Raw genomic sequence first — 16,748 nt, forward strand, 5'->3', positions numbered from 1 at the left:
TAGCAAGCAGGCAGTATCCCGTGGCACACACAGCCACCCAAACACCGTCCACACACAGGCACAAATATTACACTCAAAGTTGTCACAACTTTCTCTGACACAAAGAGCCACACCCAAACACCACAAATAGGACGATGCACACCTGTGGCCACACAAACACAACATACACCAGGTGTTACACAAACACACAATATACATTAAAGTAGTGACGCCCTGATGCCACACACCACACACCTACACAAACACTGTGCAGTCCCAGTTTCCTAAACACTACACACCCTTGGAACGAAACCCAATACGTGTAGACACACAACATTTAGGGACATACCTATAGTAGCCCCCAATCACCCAGACCTAGAGAATTGCACATACATTGTGGCGCCTGTTGACTCGAACACAAGTGCTCGCAGTGATGATTCAAAACACACACTGATTCAGCATGATCTGATGTGTGATGCGATTCAAATACATGGTCAGAGGACAAGCTGAGTGGATGCATGCAGAGACCTACAAGGTACAGCGACACACGGAGAAACCCAAGAAGCACATGCCTGAAGCAAGATGATTCTGGTATATTCTGGCCACACAGGGCAATGCCCAGGATGATGCCCTGGGGGAAGGGGACGGGGTTGGACCTTCATAGACCCCAGTGCCCAAATGCAACATACGGCTGGGTGCAGTGGCTCATGCCCGTAATCCCAGCAGTTTGGGAGGTTGAGGTGGGAGGATTGCTGGAGCCCAGGGGTTTGAGACCAGCCTGGGCAACATAGCAAGATCCTATCTCTAAAACAAGCAAAAACAAAAAAACAAACGCAACATACACCATCACCTCTGAGCCATGAGCCACACCCAAACATGACATACAATACCTCCACACAAGCCAACACGTTATATTCCGACATGCGTGGCCACACACACAACATACACAGAGTAATACACCAGCACACAGTAACACAAAACACATAGACACAACGTTTTCCAACACACCCAACCTTCCACAAACGACCACATGTCCCATAAAACACCAGATGTCACCACTCACTGATACCACTGACACTGAGGTCTACCGCCACCCACAAAACACCAGCATCGGGGGAGGGGGTGTATCCTCCGACACAACATAACACACAGCTACACAAACACAAGACACTTGGGGTGGTTGGCACTCAGGGTGGGTGCTGGGGGCTGAGAAGGAAGAGGCCCCCAACAGGGACATGGACCCTGACGTGAGATACAGCAAATGCCAGTGTGGAATGTGCACGGTGACTCTCAGAGCAACACATGACATAGGACATCACCATGTGTCGCAGCACGAGCCAATCATGGATCTATACACCATACACTCCGACACAGATCAAACCCTCCTGTGGAGACACACAGGCATGCACTGACCTGGTGACGCACATCACCTCCCAGCATCGTGCACTGACCTGGTGACACTGCCCTTGGCCTCATGCACACCCCTCTGCAAGGAACCTGCAGACACAACCCTCCCCCTCCTTGTGTCCTAGGTCGTGTGGGACCCTGGACCCGCCAGCCCCAGGGAAGCGAGACACGCACAGACATGTCTGACTGCACACTGAGGCAGCCCACACGAACACACCCAGAGACACCAAACTATACACACGGACACGCCCAGTGGCAAAAACACAACCCTCGCGGGGGCTCCGCCCCTCGGCACACACATGATTACCCACTCGGCGAGACTTGGCGGGAGAGGGCTGGAGACACACCCGGGCGCGCCCAGACACCACACATGCGTCCACTTGGGGAAAGTGCAGCCGCCGGGCACTCCCGAGCCTGCAGCCTGGGTACCCCTGCCCACTGGCCGCCCGGCTCGCTGCGTCTCTCTCCTCCCTCTCCGGCTTTTTCTCTGGTTCTTTGGGCCTTGCTTCCTGTCTCAGTCTCTCCTGATCTGGAAACCTCTGCGTTTGTCTTTTTTTTTTTTTTTTTTGAGATAGAGTCTTGCTCTGTCTCCCATGGCTGGAGTGCAGTGGCACGATCTCGGCTCACTGCAACCTCCACCTCCCAGGTTCAAGCAATTCTCCTACCTCAACCTCCCGAGTAGCTGATATTACAGGTGTGCACCACCACACCCAGCTAATTTTCATATTTTTAGTAGAGTCGAGGTTTCACCATGTTGGCCAGGCTGGTCATGAACTTCTGACCTCAGGTGATCCATCTGCCTTGGCCTCCCAAAGTGTTGGGATTACAGGCGTAAGCCACCGTGCCTGGCCAGGTTTGTCTTTATCTCTGTCTCTGTTCTTCTCTCCTGGTACCTTTGTCTCTCTCTGTCTCTCTTCACTCTGTCTCTCTGTCTCTGACTCTCAGCCTCTCTGTGTCTCTCTCATCTCTCTGTCCCTTTCTCCATCTTCATGTCCCTCTCTGCTCCTCTGTTTCCTTCTTTCCCCGTCACTGTCTCTCTGTCATGTCTCTCTCTGTGTTCATCGTTGCCTGTGTCTCTGTCATCGTGTCTCACTCTGTCTCCATCTCTCTGTCTCTAGGGCCCTCTGTTTTTGTCTGTCTCTTGCTGAATCGGTGTTTCTCTCTGTCTCTGTTTCACTCTCTCCCTGCCTCCTGGTCTCCTCTTGGGTCTCTCTCTCTCTCTCTCTCTCCGGGCCTCTCTACGCTTGTCTCTGCCTCAGTTTCTCTCTGCTGTTCATTGGCACATCTACGGACAGCCTGGTTCCTTCCGGTTCTACCCCAGTCCCACTCAGGGGTTGAGGGCCAGTGATCCAGAGACTGTGGCCACCCGAGGGTCAGAAGCCACTAAATAGAGAGTGCTCCAGCTGCGGCCATGCCATGGCATCTGTGCCCCAGTTCAGGCACTTGTGAAAAACGGAGACAGAGACTGACACAGAGGGAGAGAGAGATAATCAGAGAGACCTCGAGGCATTCAGCCAGGGATGGTGGGGGCATGTATTAAAAAAATCAAAGAGACCCACAGGTGCAGAGAAACCGGAAAACAGAATCAAGACACGGAAGTTAGAGCACAGAGAAATTTTGTCTCCAAATAGGCCATGACTGAAAGAGAAAAACAGCAAAGGCTGGGCATGGACATGCCTGGGTGGCAGTGATGGGGTTACAGTGGGAAGGGCACCTGCCTTCAAACTGCAGTCCTGGGATGCAGGGGTCAGTCCTAGGAAACTGCTTCGCTCCTCAGCCAGCTGCCTCCAGCCCAGGGAGGGGCCAAGGGGGGAGGGAGAGGTGACTCAGGGCCTCAGGGCTTCTTGTGACTCACCCTTGGTCTCAATCCTAGAATGGGGAGTGGAGGGAGAGAGGGGTTTGTGTAAAAGAGAGGGAGAGGGAATAGTAGAGGACCTCAAAATGCCTAAGAGGAAGGGTCCAGGAGGAAGAAGCTGGGGGTCTGGACTCCTGGTTCTGAGGGAGGAGGGGGTCTGAGGGAGGAGGGGCTGGGGTCTGGACTCCTGGGTCTGAGGAAGGAGGGGCTGGGGTCTGGACTGCTGGTCTGAGAGAGGAGGGGCTGGATCTGGACTCCTGGGTCTGAGGGAGGAGGGGCTGAGGCCTGGACTCCTGGGTCTGAAGGAGGAGGATCTGGGGTCTGGACTCCTGAGTCTGAGGGAGGAGGGGCTGGGGCCTGGACTGCTGGTCTGAGGGAGGAGGTGCTGGGGTCTGGACCCCTGGGTCTGAGGGAGGAGGGGCTGGGTCTCATACACTGGAAGAACTGATTCCAGAGTCTCCAGGATTTTTCCTTGGCCTTGTCCCAGCTGCACCACCTCTGTCGCAGCCCCATCTCCGGGCCTGGAAAGAACCCAGGTGCCTCGGGGCCCAGCAGGAAGGGGCCAGGGACAGAGTTGTTTAACTGGGCAGGCTGGTGAAGGAGAGTGAAGAGGGTGTCTCAGGTGGAAAGGTCATTCATCGCCCAAGGCTTGTGCAGGGAAAGGCAGGGCTGAGCCCCGAGGAAGAGATCCTGAAAGTCAGAGGTCAGTGGCGGCAAATCCTCCACCGCCAACTCTGGGACCTTGGAGCCTGGAAGCTCCAGGGCTTATAAATACTGTCACCTAGTGTTCACTTAGGGAACTGCAGACACTCTCCCTGTCCAGCCTGGTTTCTTGCCAACATAGAGCAAACACCTACTGAGTGCCAGGCACTGCTCAAGGAGTTGGCGATATGTAATGAACAAAAACGGACAAAATTCTTGCTCTTGTGGAGTTTCCAGGCTAAAGGAGGGAGACCTCGTGGTTCCATCAATCTCAGTCTCTTCTTTGCTTTCAGTCTTCATTTTTCTCTCTGTATATCATTGTCCTTTTTTCTTTCTTTCTCTTTTCTTTCTTTCTTCTTTCTCTCTCTCTTTCTTTTTTCTTTTCTTTCTTTCTTTCTTCTCTCTTTCTTTTTAATTAAAAAACATTTTTTTGGCCATAAAAACAGTTCCCACTATGTTGCCAGGCTGGTCGCGAACTCCTGGTCTCAAGCCATCCTCCTGCCTCGTCCTCCTGAGGTGCTGGAATTACAAGTGTGAGCCACTGCGCCTTGTCTTGCTTCTCTGTTTCTATCTCCTGGTCTTAGTCTCCAAGTGCATGCTTTTCTCCTTTCTCCTTTTTTCTTCATTTCTGCTTTTATTTTCTTCTTTGTATCTCTGTGTTCCCCACCAGTTAAAAATATATGTATATTATGTTATTACACAGAGACATACACCCACACTCTATATATAGTATATACAGATATGTAGTATAGTATATGGCATAGTATACAGATGTATAGTGTATACAGATGTATATTATATACAGGTATCTATATCTCACAATATGGAAGTCTAGAGACCTCGGTTTAAGCCTCGATGTGACCATTGACTTTATTCATTCATTCATTCAAGACAGAGTCTCGCTCTGTCACCCAGGATGGAGTGCAGTGGCGTGATCTTGGCTCACTGCAACCTCCACCTCCTGGATGCAAGTGATTCTCCTGCCTCAGCCTCCCAAGTAGCTGGTACTACAGGCATGCACCACCACACCAGGCTAATTTTGGTATTTTTAGTAGAGACGGGGTTTCACCATGCTAGCCAGGCTGATCTTGAACTCCTGACCTCAGATGATCCACCTGCCTCAGCCTCCCAAAGGGCTGGGATTACAGGGATGAGACACCACCCCCAGCCTAACTTTATTTTTATATGGAATATGTTATACGTACAGCCTGGTTTAGAGACAAACCTGAGTTCAAACCTAGTTGCCATCCATAGTTGTGTGCTCTGTGAAACTTGTAAAAGAGGGATTATGTTTCCTATGTGACAGGGCTGCTTGAGGCTTAGGTGAGAGAGAATGTCTGGAGCCCTAACAGCAGGCCTGGTCTATGTTAAAGTCTTGTGATACATTGTCTCCGAAGTTGCCTGCCAGTGACTCCTCCCTTCCCTGCCCTGGCAGGTGGCTTCTCCCACGAAAAGGAACAACAGTATGTTCCTTCTCCTTCAGTCTATCTGGCTCATGACTTGCTTTGACTAATAGAATGTGGCAAATATGACACTGGACCAGTTCCAGGTCCAGATGTTAAGGAAACTAGAAGCTTCTGCTTTTGTACCCTTAGAACTAGAAGACCACCATGCTGTAAGGAAGCCCAAGCTAGTCACATGGAGAGGCCATGCAGGGAGAATGAAGCTATCTTGGCTAAAGCCCCAATCCTGCCCTAACATAATGCAACCATGTGAATGACTTCAGGAGAGACCAGCAGAAATGCCCAGTCAACCCTCAATCATGAGATTGTTTATTTTAAGACACTAACTTTTGGAGCGAGTTGTTACACAATAAAAAGTAGATTATTATACCCTTATGCTCATATCTGCATGTTTGAAGTTTTCCATAATAAAAAAAATATATATATGGGCCAGGCATGGTGGCTCACGCCTGTAATTCCAGCACTTTGGGAGGCTGAGGCAGGCAGATCACTTAAGGCCAGGAGTTCAAGTCCAGCCTGGCCAGCATGGCGAAACCTCATCTCTACTAAAAATACAAAAAAAATTAGCCAGGCGTGGTGGTGGGCACCTGTAATCCCAGCTACTCAGGAGGCTGAGGCATGAGAATCACTTGAACCTGGGAGGCAGAAGTTGCAATGAGCCAAGATCGTGCCATTGCACTCCAGCCTGGGTGACAGAGTGAGACTTCAACTAAAAAAAAAAGTATATGCATATGTATGTATATGTGAATAGATAATAAAATAATAAAATGTATAATGCAAATTGCACCCCATACACTGCAGCTAGCATCATTTTGCTCCTAATTTTTTTGCCTATGAGCCTTTCTTGGTCAGTCTCAGCTTGGGTCTCAATTTTCTTGTCTGTCTTTCTCTATCGCTTTCTTTCTGTGTGTCTATTCCTATCTTGGCGAAACTCCTCCCATCACTTTCCTTTGCATTTACTTTGCTTTACCACATTGGCCTTGTTGCTGATTCTCAAAGATACCAAGCTTTTTTCTGCCTCTGGGTCTTAGCATTTTCTGTTCCCTCTTCCTGAATGCTTGCACCTCCACTCTCTTCATGGGCCATTCCCTCACTTCATTCAGTTCTCTGCTCAAATATATATATAAATTATTATATATATTATAATAGTATACAATATATAATAATATATAACATATAATAAAAATAATACATATATCAATAATATATAAATATATAATCATATAATAATATTATAAATATATTATATATTATATTTATATTATATATAATTTATATATAATATCTAATAAATAATTATAATTTATATAATATATAAATTTATATTATAAACATTTGTTTATATTTATATTATTATAAATATTTATATTTATATTATAAACATATAATTATATTCATATTATTTATATTATAAAATATATATTTATATTATATATATCATTATATTTATATTTATGTTTATGTTATTTATATTTATAAATTTATATAAATTTATATTATTTATATATTCATATATATTTATATATGATTTTTATTTCCTATTTTATTAAATTTTTTTGAGACAAGGCCTTGCTCTGTCACCCAGGCTGGAGTAGAGTGGCACAATCATAGCTCACTGCAGCCTCAACCTCCCAGGCTCAAGTGATTATCCTGCATCCGCCTCCTGAGTAGCTGGGACTACAGGTACAAGCCGCCATGCCTAGCAAATTAAAAAAAAAAATTGCTAGAAAAGGAGTCTTCCTATGTTTCCCAGGCTGGTCTTGAACTCCTGGACTGAAATGATCCTCCTTCCTCAGCCTCCTGAAGTACTGAGATTACAGGCATGAGCCACAGCATCCAGCCACTCTGCTCAAATATAATCTCTGCCTTAACCACCTCTTCAAAAACGGTCTCTTCCATCTCCCTCAATCATCCTACATCTTATTTCACTGCTTTACATTTTATCATAGAACTTATGACTATATAAAATGATCTCATTTTATCTGTCTCATTGTTTAAGGACAGGAACCTGGCCATCCTGTGTTCAGAACAGTGCCTGGCACATAGCAGATGCTCAGTGAATATTTGTTGAAGGAATGCTCTTGTTCAATGATACTGATAGGCGTTTTTTGACTCTAGCCTCTTGTCCTGTTCCACATTGTTCAAGATGGCATTTCTTCATTTCCCTGTCTTTTGTCCTCCATTAGTTGAGTTGCTGTCTGTGGTTCTGAGACCCAATACTGTGGATCTGTCCTTGGTGCTGACCTGGACTTCCACTTCCACTTAAGCTTGGGAGGGTGGGGGAATCTTGGGAAGGGGCAAGGTTGTATGTAAAATCCAGGCATTAAATAATCATTATCTGCATTACCAGAAGAAGAGAGATGTCTGGGTTCCCAAGTGGGTGTATGGGTCACTGTGAGTTAAATAGGTATTAGTTCTATCTATTATCTACCTTTTCATATATACATATATATTCATATATGTGTACATATATATTTATTATTGAGAACTTCAAACATATAGAAGTGAACAGAAGAGTATAATAAACCTCCATGTATCTATTTAACAAATACCAATTCGTGGTCAATTGCATTTCATCTGTGCTTCCATTTACTTCCTCACTTCCTATGTTATTTCAGTGTAAAACCTAGAGGTAATACCATTTAATCATATGTGGCATTTAAAATTGTTTTCTTTTTCTTTTTAGAGGCAGGGTCTCACTCTGTCACCCAGGCTGAGTGCAGCGGCCCAATCATAGCTCACTGCAGCCTCGACCTCCTGCCCCCAAGAGATCCTCCTGCATCAGCCTCCCAGGTAGCTGGGACTACAGGCGCACACCACTGCACCTAGTTACTTTTAAAATTTTTAGTAAAGACAGGGTCTCTCTATGTTGGCCAGGCTGGTCCTGAACTCCTGGCTTCAAGCAATTCTCCCACCTCGACCTCCCAAAGTGCTGGGATTACAGGCATGAGCCACCAGGACTGACCTAAGATTGTTTTCTTTTTGTTGAGGTATGGCTTACACGTTGCAAGTCTGCAGATCTTAAGTGTATGGATTAATTCAGTTAAACCTGTGTACAGACATATGTGACCACCATCTCGATCAAGCTGTCTCCATCATCACAAGAGGCTCTCTTGTAACCCTCCCAACTGATACACCAGAGATAACCAGTATTCTGAATCCCTATCGCCAAAGATTAAAAAGCTCTAATATGGATGTCCAAAGACCTGAGCTCTAGCCATGTCTTTGCTTTTGACATTTAAAAAAAAATAGGTCGGGTGCGGTGGCTCAAGCCTGTAATCCTAGCACTTTGGGAGGCCGAGGCGGGTAGATCACGAGGTCAGGAGATCGAGAACACCCTGGCTAACACAGTGAAACCCCGTCTCTACTAAAAATATAAAAAAAAATTAGCCGGGCATGGTGGTGGGCACCTATAGTCCCAGCTACTCGGGAGGCTGAGGCAGGAGAATGGCATGAACCCAGGAGGCGGAGCTTGCAGTGAGCCAAGATTGTGCCACCACACTCCAGCCTGGGCGACAGAGCGAGACTCTGTCTCAAAAAATAAAAACAATAAAAACAAATAAATAAATAAAATATACCTTATATGCCGAAAGTGCATAAAACATAGTGGTACATTTTGGACAAATGATGTATTGTGAACCTCCATAAAATCAAAGGCACACCAAGAGAAAGTATTTGCATTCCCTGGAATCTCCTTATGTGCTCCTTTATGATCGGGAACCCCCAACCTCCAGAGGAAACCACTACCCTCACTTAGAAGGGACTTTAACTCCTCGTAGACCATAACACTTACACTCTGGTTTCTCAGTTCCTCCTTCTGCCTCCAGCCTTTTAATCCTAAATTGCCCTTGACTCTGGAAACCAGGCAGCATGAGAGGCCCTCTCACCATCCACCTCCCTGGTCTCCCTGCCTCCAATCTCACTCCCTCGGGCCTGTCTCCTGCGTGGCCACAGGGAGAGCCTCATATCACCTGGCTTTGACCATGCCTCGCCCCTTCTCTATATCAGTCCATGTATCCCCATTGGCTGTAGGAGAAAGTTCAGAAAATGTTATCCCTATTTGACATCGTAAGCCCTTCAGGGGCACTGCCATATCTTCATTCACATCTTCTTCACTTAAAAAAAAAATAGAGACAGTGTCTTACTCTGTTGCCCAGGCTGGAGTGCAATGGAGCGATCATAGCTCACTGCAACCTCAAATACCTGGGCTCAAGCAATCCTCCCACCTCAGCCTCTCTAGTAGGTGAGACCACAGGCATGTACCATCATGCCCCACTAATATTTTTAGTTTTTTGTAGAGATAAGGTCTCACCATGTTGCCCAGGTTGGTTTCAAAGTCCTGGGCTCAAGTGTTCCTTCTACTTTGGCCTCCCAAAGTGCGGGGATTACAGGAGTAAGCCACTGCTTCTGGCTTTCCTCACACTTTAAACACAGGTAGGTACTGAAAGATAGTTTTTCAAAGTGGTTGTTCTATTTTACACACATACTACTTGGATGTGAGAATCCCAGTAGCTCCACATCCTTGCTAATAAATGAAGCCTTTTATTTTACTTTTTTTTTTTTTGAGATGGAGTCTCACTCTGTCGCCCAGGCTGGAGTGCAGTGCCGCAATCTCGGCTCCCTGCAAGCTCTGCCTTCCAGGTTCACACCATTCTCCTGCCTCAGCCTCCCATGTAGCTGGGACTACAGGCACCTGCCACCACGCCTGGCTAATTTTTTGTATTTTTAGTAGAGACAGAGTTTCACCATGTTAGCCAGGATGGTCTCGATCTCCTGACCTCGTGATCTGCCCGCCTCGGCCTCCCAAAGTGCTGGGATTACAGGCATGAGCCACTGTGCCCGGCCTATTTTACTTTTAATTAAATTGTTTAGAGAGACGGGGTCTTGCTACATTGCCCAGGCTAGTCTCGCACTCCTGGGCTAAAGCAATCCTTCTGCCTCTGCCTCCAAAATTGCTGGGATTACAGGTGTGAGCCACTGTTTCCAGCAGGTGAAGCTTTTATTAGGTGAGTGCAAAAGTAATTGCGATTTTTGCATTGTTGGAATTTGCCATTTGATATTGGAATACATTCTTAAATAAATGTGGTTATGTTACACATCACTTTTTTTTTTTTTTTTTTTTTTGAGACAGAGGCTCGCTCTGTCACCCAGGCTGGAGAGCAGTGGCACGATCTAGGCTCACTGCAACCTCCACCTCCCAGATTCAGGTGATTCTCCTGCCTCAGCCTCCTTAGTAGCTGGGATTATAGGTGTGCACCACCATGCCTGGCTAATTTTTGTATTTTTAGTAGGGACAGCGTTTCACCATGTTGGCCAGGCTGGTCTCGAACTCCTGGCCTCAAGTGATCTGCCCACCTTGACCTCCCAAAGTGCTGGGATTACAGTTGTAAGCCACCATACCTGGCCTGTTATACATCCTTGTAATGGGCATTTCTTGCTTTATGTTTTTCTGCTAATGACTTATTACTTGATGTTTATTTTATGTTTATTTTAGACTCTGGAAATGATATTAGACAAAAAGCACATTAGAGTGACTTTCTTATTTCTTATTTGAGTTCAGAATGGGTCATAAAGCAGAGTTTGTTGAATCCTGAAGCACATATTTTTATACTACAGGAATCAACAAACTTATTTCTCATGGGCAAAAATGTGTTGATTGTAATGGTTCCTATTTTGATTAATAAAGATGTGTGTGAGCCTAGTTATAATGATTTAGAATTCATGGTCCGGGCTGGGCGTGGTGGCTCACGCCTGTAATCCCAGCACTTTGGGAGGCCAAGGAGGGTGGATCACCTGAGGTCAGGAATTTGAGACCAGCTTGACCAATATGGTGAAAGCTCCCCCTCCCCCTGGCCCCTGTCACTATTAAAAATACAAAAATTACCCGGATGTGGTGGCATGCACCTGTACAGTCCCAGCTACTCAGGAGGCTGGGACAGGAGAGTTACTTGAACCCAGGAGGTGGAGGTTGCAGTGAGCCGAGATCGTGCCACTCCAGCACTCTAGCCTGGGCAGCAGAGCGAGACTCTGTCTAAAAAATAAATAAATAAAATGAAATTTATGGTCCAAACCCATAATTACTTTTGAAAGGCGTCTCCCTCTCTGCTAAGCACTCAGGAAGGCATCTGGGTCGCAATACCCAAGCAGCTACATAGCCGAGTCCACAGTTTCACTTGGACCCCCCATACTATGAGTTCTAAGGCAGTTGGTGCACCCCTGTTCTACTTAGTGACAGCTGTCAAGTATAAGCTTTTAGAAGTTTTTGAATCACTCTCATGACAAAGAACTGCCAATTGCTCATGTATTTCATCTCACAGGAGTCCTTGGCCACCACACCTCAGGGAGAATCTTCTATCTCAGAAGTACAGTCATACACTGCCTAACAAGTACAGTCATACACTGCCTAACAACCCCTTGGCCAACGACAGACTGCCTTTATCATCAGTGTGGCACCATAAGATTATAAAGAAGCTGGCCAGGCGTGATGGCTCACGCCTGTAATCCCAGCACTTTGGGAGGCTGAGGCAGGTGGATCACTTGAGGTCAGGAATTTGAGACCAGCCTGGCCAACATGGTGAAACCCCGTCTCTACTAAAAACACACACAAAAAATTAGCTAGACGCGGTGGCTCATGCCTGTAATCCCAGCTACTCAGGAAGCTGTGGCAGGAAAATCGCTTGAACATGGGAGGCGGAGTTTGCAGTGAACCGAGATCGTGCCAATGCACTCCAGCCTGGGTGACAGAGCAAGACTCTGTATAAGAAAGAAGAAGAAGAAAAAAAAAGATTACTATGAAGCTGAACGATTCCTTTTTTCCCCGTTCCTCAGGCTGAAACCTATTTACCCTGTTCCTCAGGCTGAAATCTAGGAGTCATCTCAAGTACTCCTCAACCAATATATCAGCAGGTCCTGTCTTCTCCACTAATAAAATCTATTCCTTGCAGCCTGTTAAGGAGAAGCTAAATTTTAAAAAAATCTATTCATTTTCCAACTCCTTGCACTACCTGTGCCATCATCTCTTGCCTAGGTATATCATCTCTGCCTAGACTGGGGCAGTAGCCACCTCACAGGTCTAGCTTCCATTCTTGCCACAGGGAAGCTTTTAAAATGTAAAGCATGTACACAAGAGCACATGCTGTAGGATTCCATTCATATGAAGTTTAAAAATAAGCAAAATTGATCTGTGATAGAAGTTGGAGTCATGGTTATCCTTGGGGTGGGAAACTGACTCTGAAGGGCTATGAGGGAGGCTCTGGGGACATGGGCTGGAAATATTCTACATCTTGACCTAGGTGGAGGTTATTCAGGTATGTACATATGGAAAAATTGCAATTTATGCATTTTATTGTATATATTTTATACCTCAATGAAAATGTTATATCATATATTACATGTAATTATATGTGCATATAATTATATACACATACAACATATATATATATACATATATATATACACATACACACACACACATACACCCCTATATATGATTATGGCAGCCTTCTACTTCTCCAACGCATTCTTTTTTTTGTTTTTTTGAGACAGAGTCTCTGTGTGTTGCCCAGGCTTCAATGCGATGGCATGATCTCAGCTCACTGCAACTTTTGCCTGCTGGGTTCAAGTGATTCTCCTGCCTCAGCCTCCCAAGTAGCTGGGACTACAGGTGCATGCCACCATGCCCAGCTAATTTTTGTATTTTCAGTAGAGACGGGATTTCACCATGTTGGCCAGGCTAGTCTTGAACTCCTGACCTCAGGTGATCCGCCCAACCCAGCCTCACAAAGTGCTGGGATTACAGGCATGAGCCACCACGCTGGCTCCAACACATTCTGTGTTAGTCTTGGATTAACCACAGAAACAGAACCAGTAGACAATCTATAATATAAGATTTATTGCAAAGAATTGGCTTATGTGGCCTGGCTAGGCAGGTCAGAAAGAGCAAGCTGGAATCTCAGGCATGGGCTGAAGCAGCTGTCCATAGGTGCAGTTTTTTTCTTCCTCAGAGAAGCCTCATCTCTGCTCCTAAGGCCTTTCAGCTGATAGAGTCAGGCCCACCCAAACTGTCTAGAACAATCTCCCTTCCTCAAAGTCAACTGATTATGGACTTTAATCACATCTACGAAATACCCTCACATCAACACACTGATTAGTGTTTGATTGAATAACTGGAACTGTCACATAGGTAAGTTGACACATCAAACTGGCCATCCCAACTTCAGACCACATTTGCAATAAAATCCAAAATCTGGCTGGGCATGGTGACTCACACCTGTAATCTCAGCACATTGGGAGACTGAGACAGGAGGATTGCTTGAGCCCAGGAGTTTGAGACTAGCCTGGGCAGCATAGTGGGGGCCCCATCTCTATAAAAAATACAAAAATTAGCAGGGTGTGGTGGCACACACCTATAGTCCCAGCTACTAGGGAGGCTGAGGTGGGAGGATTGCTTGAGCCTGGGAGATTGAGGCTGCGGTGAGCTGATTGTGCCACTGCACTCCAGCCTGGGATAGAGCGAGACCTTGTCTCTAATAAATACACAAGCAAAATCCAAAGTTTGCTTTGGATTGCTAGCCCATCAAAAAGGCTAGCTCCTTGAAGGTGGGAATTTTTGCCACTTTAGTTCCCTGCTGCATGCCCAGCAACTGGAACAGCGCCTTGCACATAGTAGGTGCTCAGTAAATGTGAAGGATGAATGAAGACATCCAGCTTCCCCTTGTATGTCAGGATGTAAAGACACCTGAAGCCCTTGTCACACTGGCCTTACAGGAGCATAGGAGCGGAGCGTTTCTGAATTGCCCCCCTTCCCACAAGGCTACTTGCTGACATGGAGCGAGAAGACACGGGAGTCCACTCTTGCTATGCACTTACTCTGAAAACTGCTCTCTCACTGTGCTTTGGGCATCTTGTCTGTAAAACAGGAAGGTGTCTTAGTCCCTTCAGGCTGCTGTAACAAAATACCATAGACTGTATGGCTTATACACAACAGAAATTTATGTCTCATAGCTCTGGAGTCTGGGAAGTCTGCAATCAATGCATCAGCAGATTCGATGGCTGGTGAGAACCCACCTTCTTGCTTATAGGCACCTGCTGGCTGTGTTCTCATGTGGTGGAAGGGGCAAGGCAGCTCTCCAGGGCCTCTTTTATAAGGGCACTAATCCTATTCATGGGGGCTCCACCCTCATGATCTCACCACCTCCCAAAGGCCCCACCTCCTCGTAATATCACTTTGGTAATTAGGTTTCAAAAGATGAATTTTGAGGAGACACAAACATTCAGACAATAGCAGGATGCAACTTACTTTTTTGCTTCTCTCACTGAGTTGCTGGAAAGATCAAGTGGCAAAAAGCATGTGAAAGAACATGGTCAAGCATGTGCACAGAGAACATGCTAAAGGATCCCATCTCTATGAAGTTCATGCAGTTATGAAAGTGTCCTGCACTCATGAAAGTGTCCTGCACTCCTTGTGTTCCTTCCTCCCTCAGACCTTTTTCCAGGCTGTCTCCTCTACCTAGAATGTGCTTCCTCCTGCTTCTTTTTGCCAGCTACTATTGATCCTTTAGGATTTTGCTCAAGGGTGAATTCCTCCAGGAAGTCTTCCCTGATCTTTATAGCTTGGAGAATTTCACTTCACTGAACTTTGCCTTGTGTGTTTTTCTGTGAAGTTAATCGGCACTCATGTGTTTAGGAGGTGCGGTTGCTTAGCAGTTCATGGGGCTGGGAATCTGGTCCCTGAATCCATACTCACTAGATACACAAGCTCAACCAAGTGCTTTTGCCTCTCAGTTTGTTGACCTGTGACTTAGGGCTTATGACAGTAGCCCATTTATACTGGGCCACTACTGTGTCCCAAGTACTAAATGTTCATCTCGTTGAATCCTCACTGCAACTACTGTGAAGCAGTTCTTGTCATGTTATAGAGTTTATTTTCACCTCCACCTTATAGGTGAGAAAATATTGGCACAGAGAGCTCAAGTAACTCACCCATGGTCTCTGCAGGCTGAATGGTGGAGCTGGGATTTGAACCCATGCAGCTTAGCTCCAGAGCCTGGCTTAAGTAACCCACCCATGGTCTCTGTAGGCTGAATGCTGGAGCTGTGATTTGAACCCATGCAGCTTAGCTCCAGAGCCTGGCTTAAGTAACTCGCTCATGGTCTCTGCAGGCTGAATGGTGGAGCTGGGATTTGAACCCATGCAGCTTAGCTCCAGAGCCTGGCCTACTAACTGATAGGGCATACTGCTTATTGGGCCTCTCATGATGACACTAATAAAGACATCATTGTATAGCTCCCTCCTAGAGCTGCGACAGGCTCTGGAGGGAGAGCACAGGAAGCCGTGTTACAGGGTGCCTGGTGCCTGGCTGGTGCTCAGTGAGTAACAGCTGTGATCAGAATTGCTCTTCATCAGGGCAGGACGTGGCTGTTTTGCCCTCCCCTGGGATGCTGGTGACTGTGTCCAGTTTCTTCCAGTACTGTTGACCAGGTTGTGGGGCACAAGGGAGGGAGAGATGGAAGGCCAGAGGGACAGGAGTGCAATTCTTATTTTCCATCATTTTCCAGTGAGCTACGTGATAGGGGCTGAAGCAGCAAGAATGAAGTGTGTGAACCCTGTTCCCAGCATCCTGGAGGGGCGGTCTATGCTGAGAGCCCCACCAGCAGGAGGACTGGGAGGAGCAGGGCCAGGACCTGTAGTGCTCGGGGAGGGGTGGTGGCTGAAGCACTGGTGAAAGGCTGGGTCATGGATTTCCTGTTGCAGAGGTACCCCTCACAGCAGGAGCCCTGGAGGTCAATGGCTGTCCAGGGGCTGGTGGTGCCCTCGGTGGTACAGGAGGGCCGGTGGCAGGTTCTGATGTACACAGGGACTGAGAAATTGCCTGGGGGTGGGCAGAGCAGTGAGGAACGGTCAGAACTGAGGGAGACAGCTGTACCTGAACCTCCACCTTGGTAGCTAGGGCCATGCCTCCGTCCTCAGACTTGCTTCAGGTTTTCCTCCTAAGACCAGGGCCAGGCCTCCCTCAGACCAGGGCCATGCCTCTTCCCTCAGATCCCAGGGCCATGCCTCTTCCCTCAGAACAGGGTCGTGCCTCCTCCCTCAGACCAGGGCCGTGCCTCTTCCCTCAGACCAGGGGCCATGCCTCCTCCCTCAGACCAGGGTTATGCCTCCTCCCTCAGACCAGGGCATGGCCTCCTTCCTCAGAGCAGGGCCAGGCTTCTCCCTCAGACCAGGGTCATGCCTCCTCCCTCAGACCAGGGTCATGCCTCCACCCTCAGACCAGGGTCATGCCTCCTCCCTCAGACCAGGGTCATGCCTCCACCCTCAGACCAGGGTCATGCCTCCTCCCTCAG

General features: G+C 47.0%; 1 protein-coding gene across 11 annotated transcripts in view; it reads right to left on the reverse strand.

The window, feature by feature from the left end:
- Positions 1-3,119: 3,119 nt before the first annotated feature.
- The window catches only part of LYPD5 (LY6/PLAUR domain containing 5), a 42,496-nt gene continuing 28,867 nt past the window's right edge, over positions 3,120-16,748 (reverse strand). For 5 of the 11 annotated variants that reach the window (XM_063801838.1, XM_063801840.1, XM_009435773.5 and 2 more), the window contains one exon: positions 14,376-16,276. In XM_063801838.1, coding sequence (XP_063657908.1) covers positions 16,038-16,276 — 239 coding nt within the window. In that variant the 3' untranslated portion in view covers positions 14,376-16,037. Of the gene's footprint in view, positions 3,256-4,482; positions 4,598-13,282; positions 16,277-16,748 lie in introns of those variants that run through there. The other 6 variants (XM_063801839.1, XM_063801837.1, XM_063801836.1 and 3 more) reach the window with 3 other exon arrangements.

Source organism: Pan troglodytes, chromosome 20 (assembly GCF_028858775.2).
Source record: "Pan troglodytes isolate AG18354 chromosome 20, NHGRI_mPanTro3-v2.0_pri, whole genome shotgun sequence".
Taxonomy (NCBI): Eukaryota; Metazoa; Chordata; class Mammalia; order Primates; family Hominidae; genus Pan; species Pan troglodytes.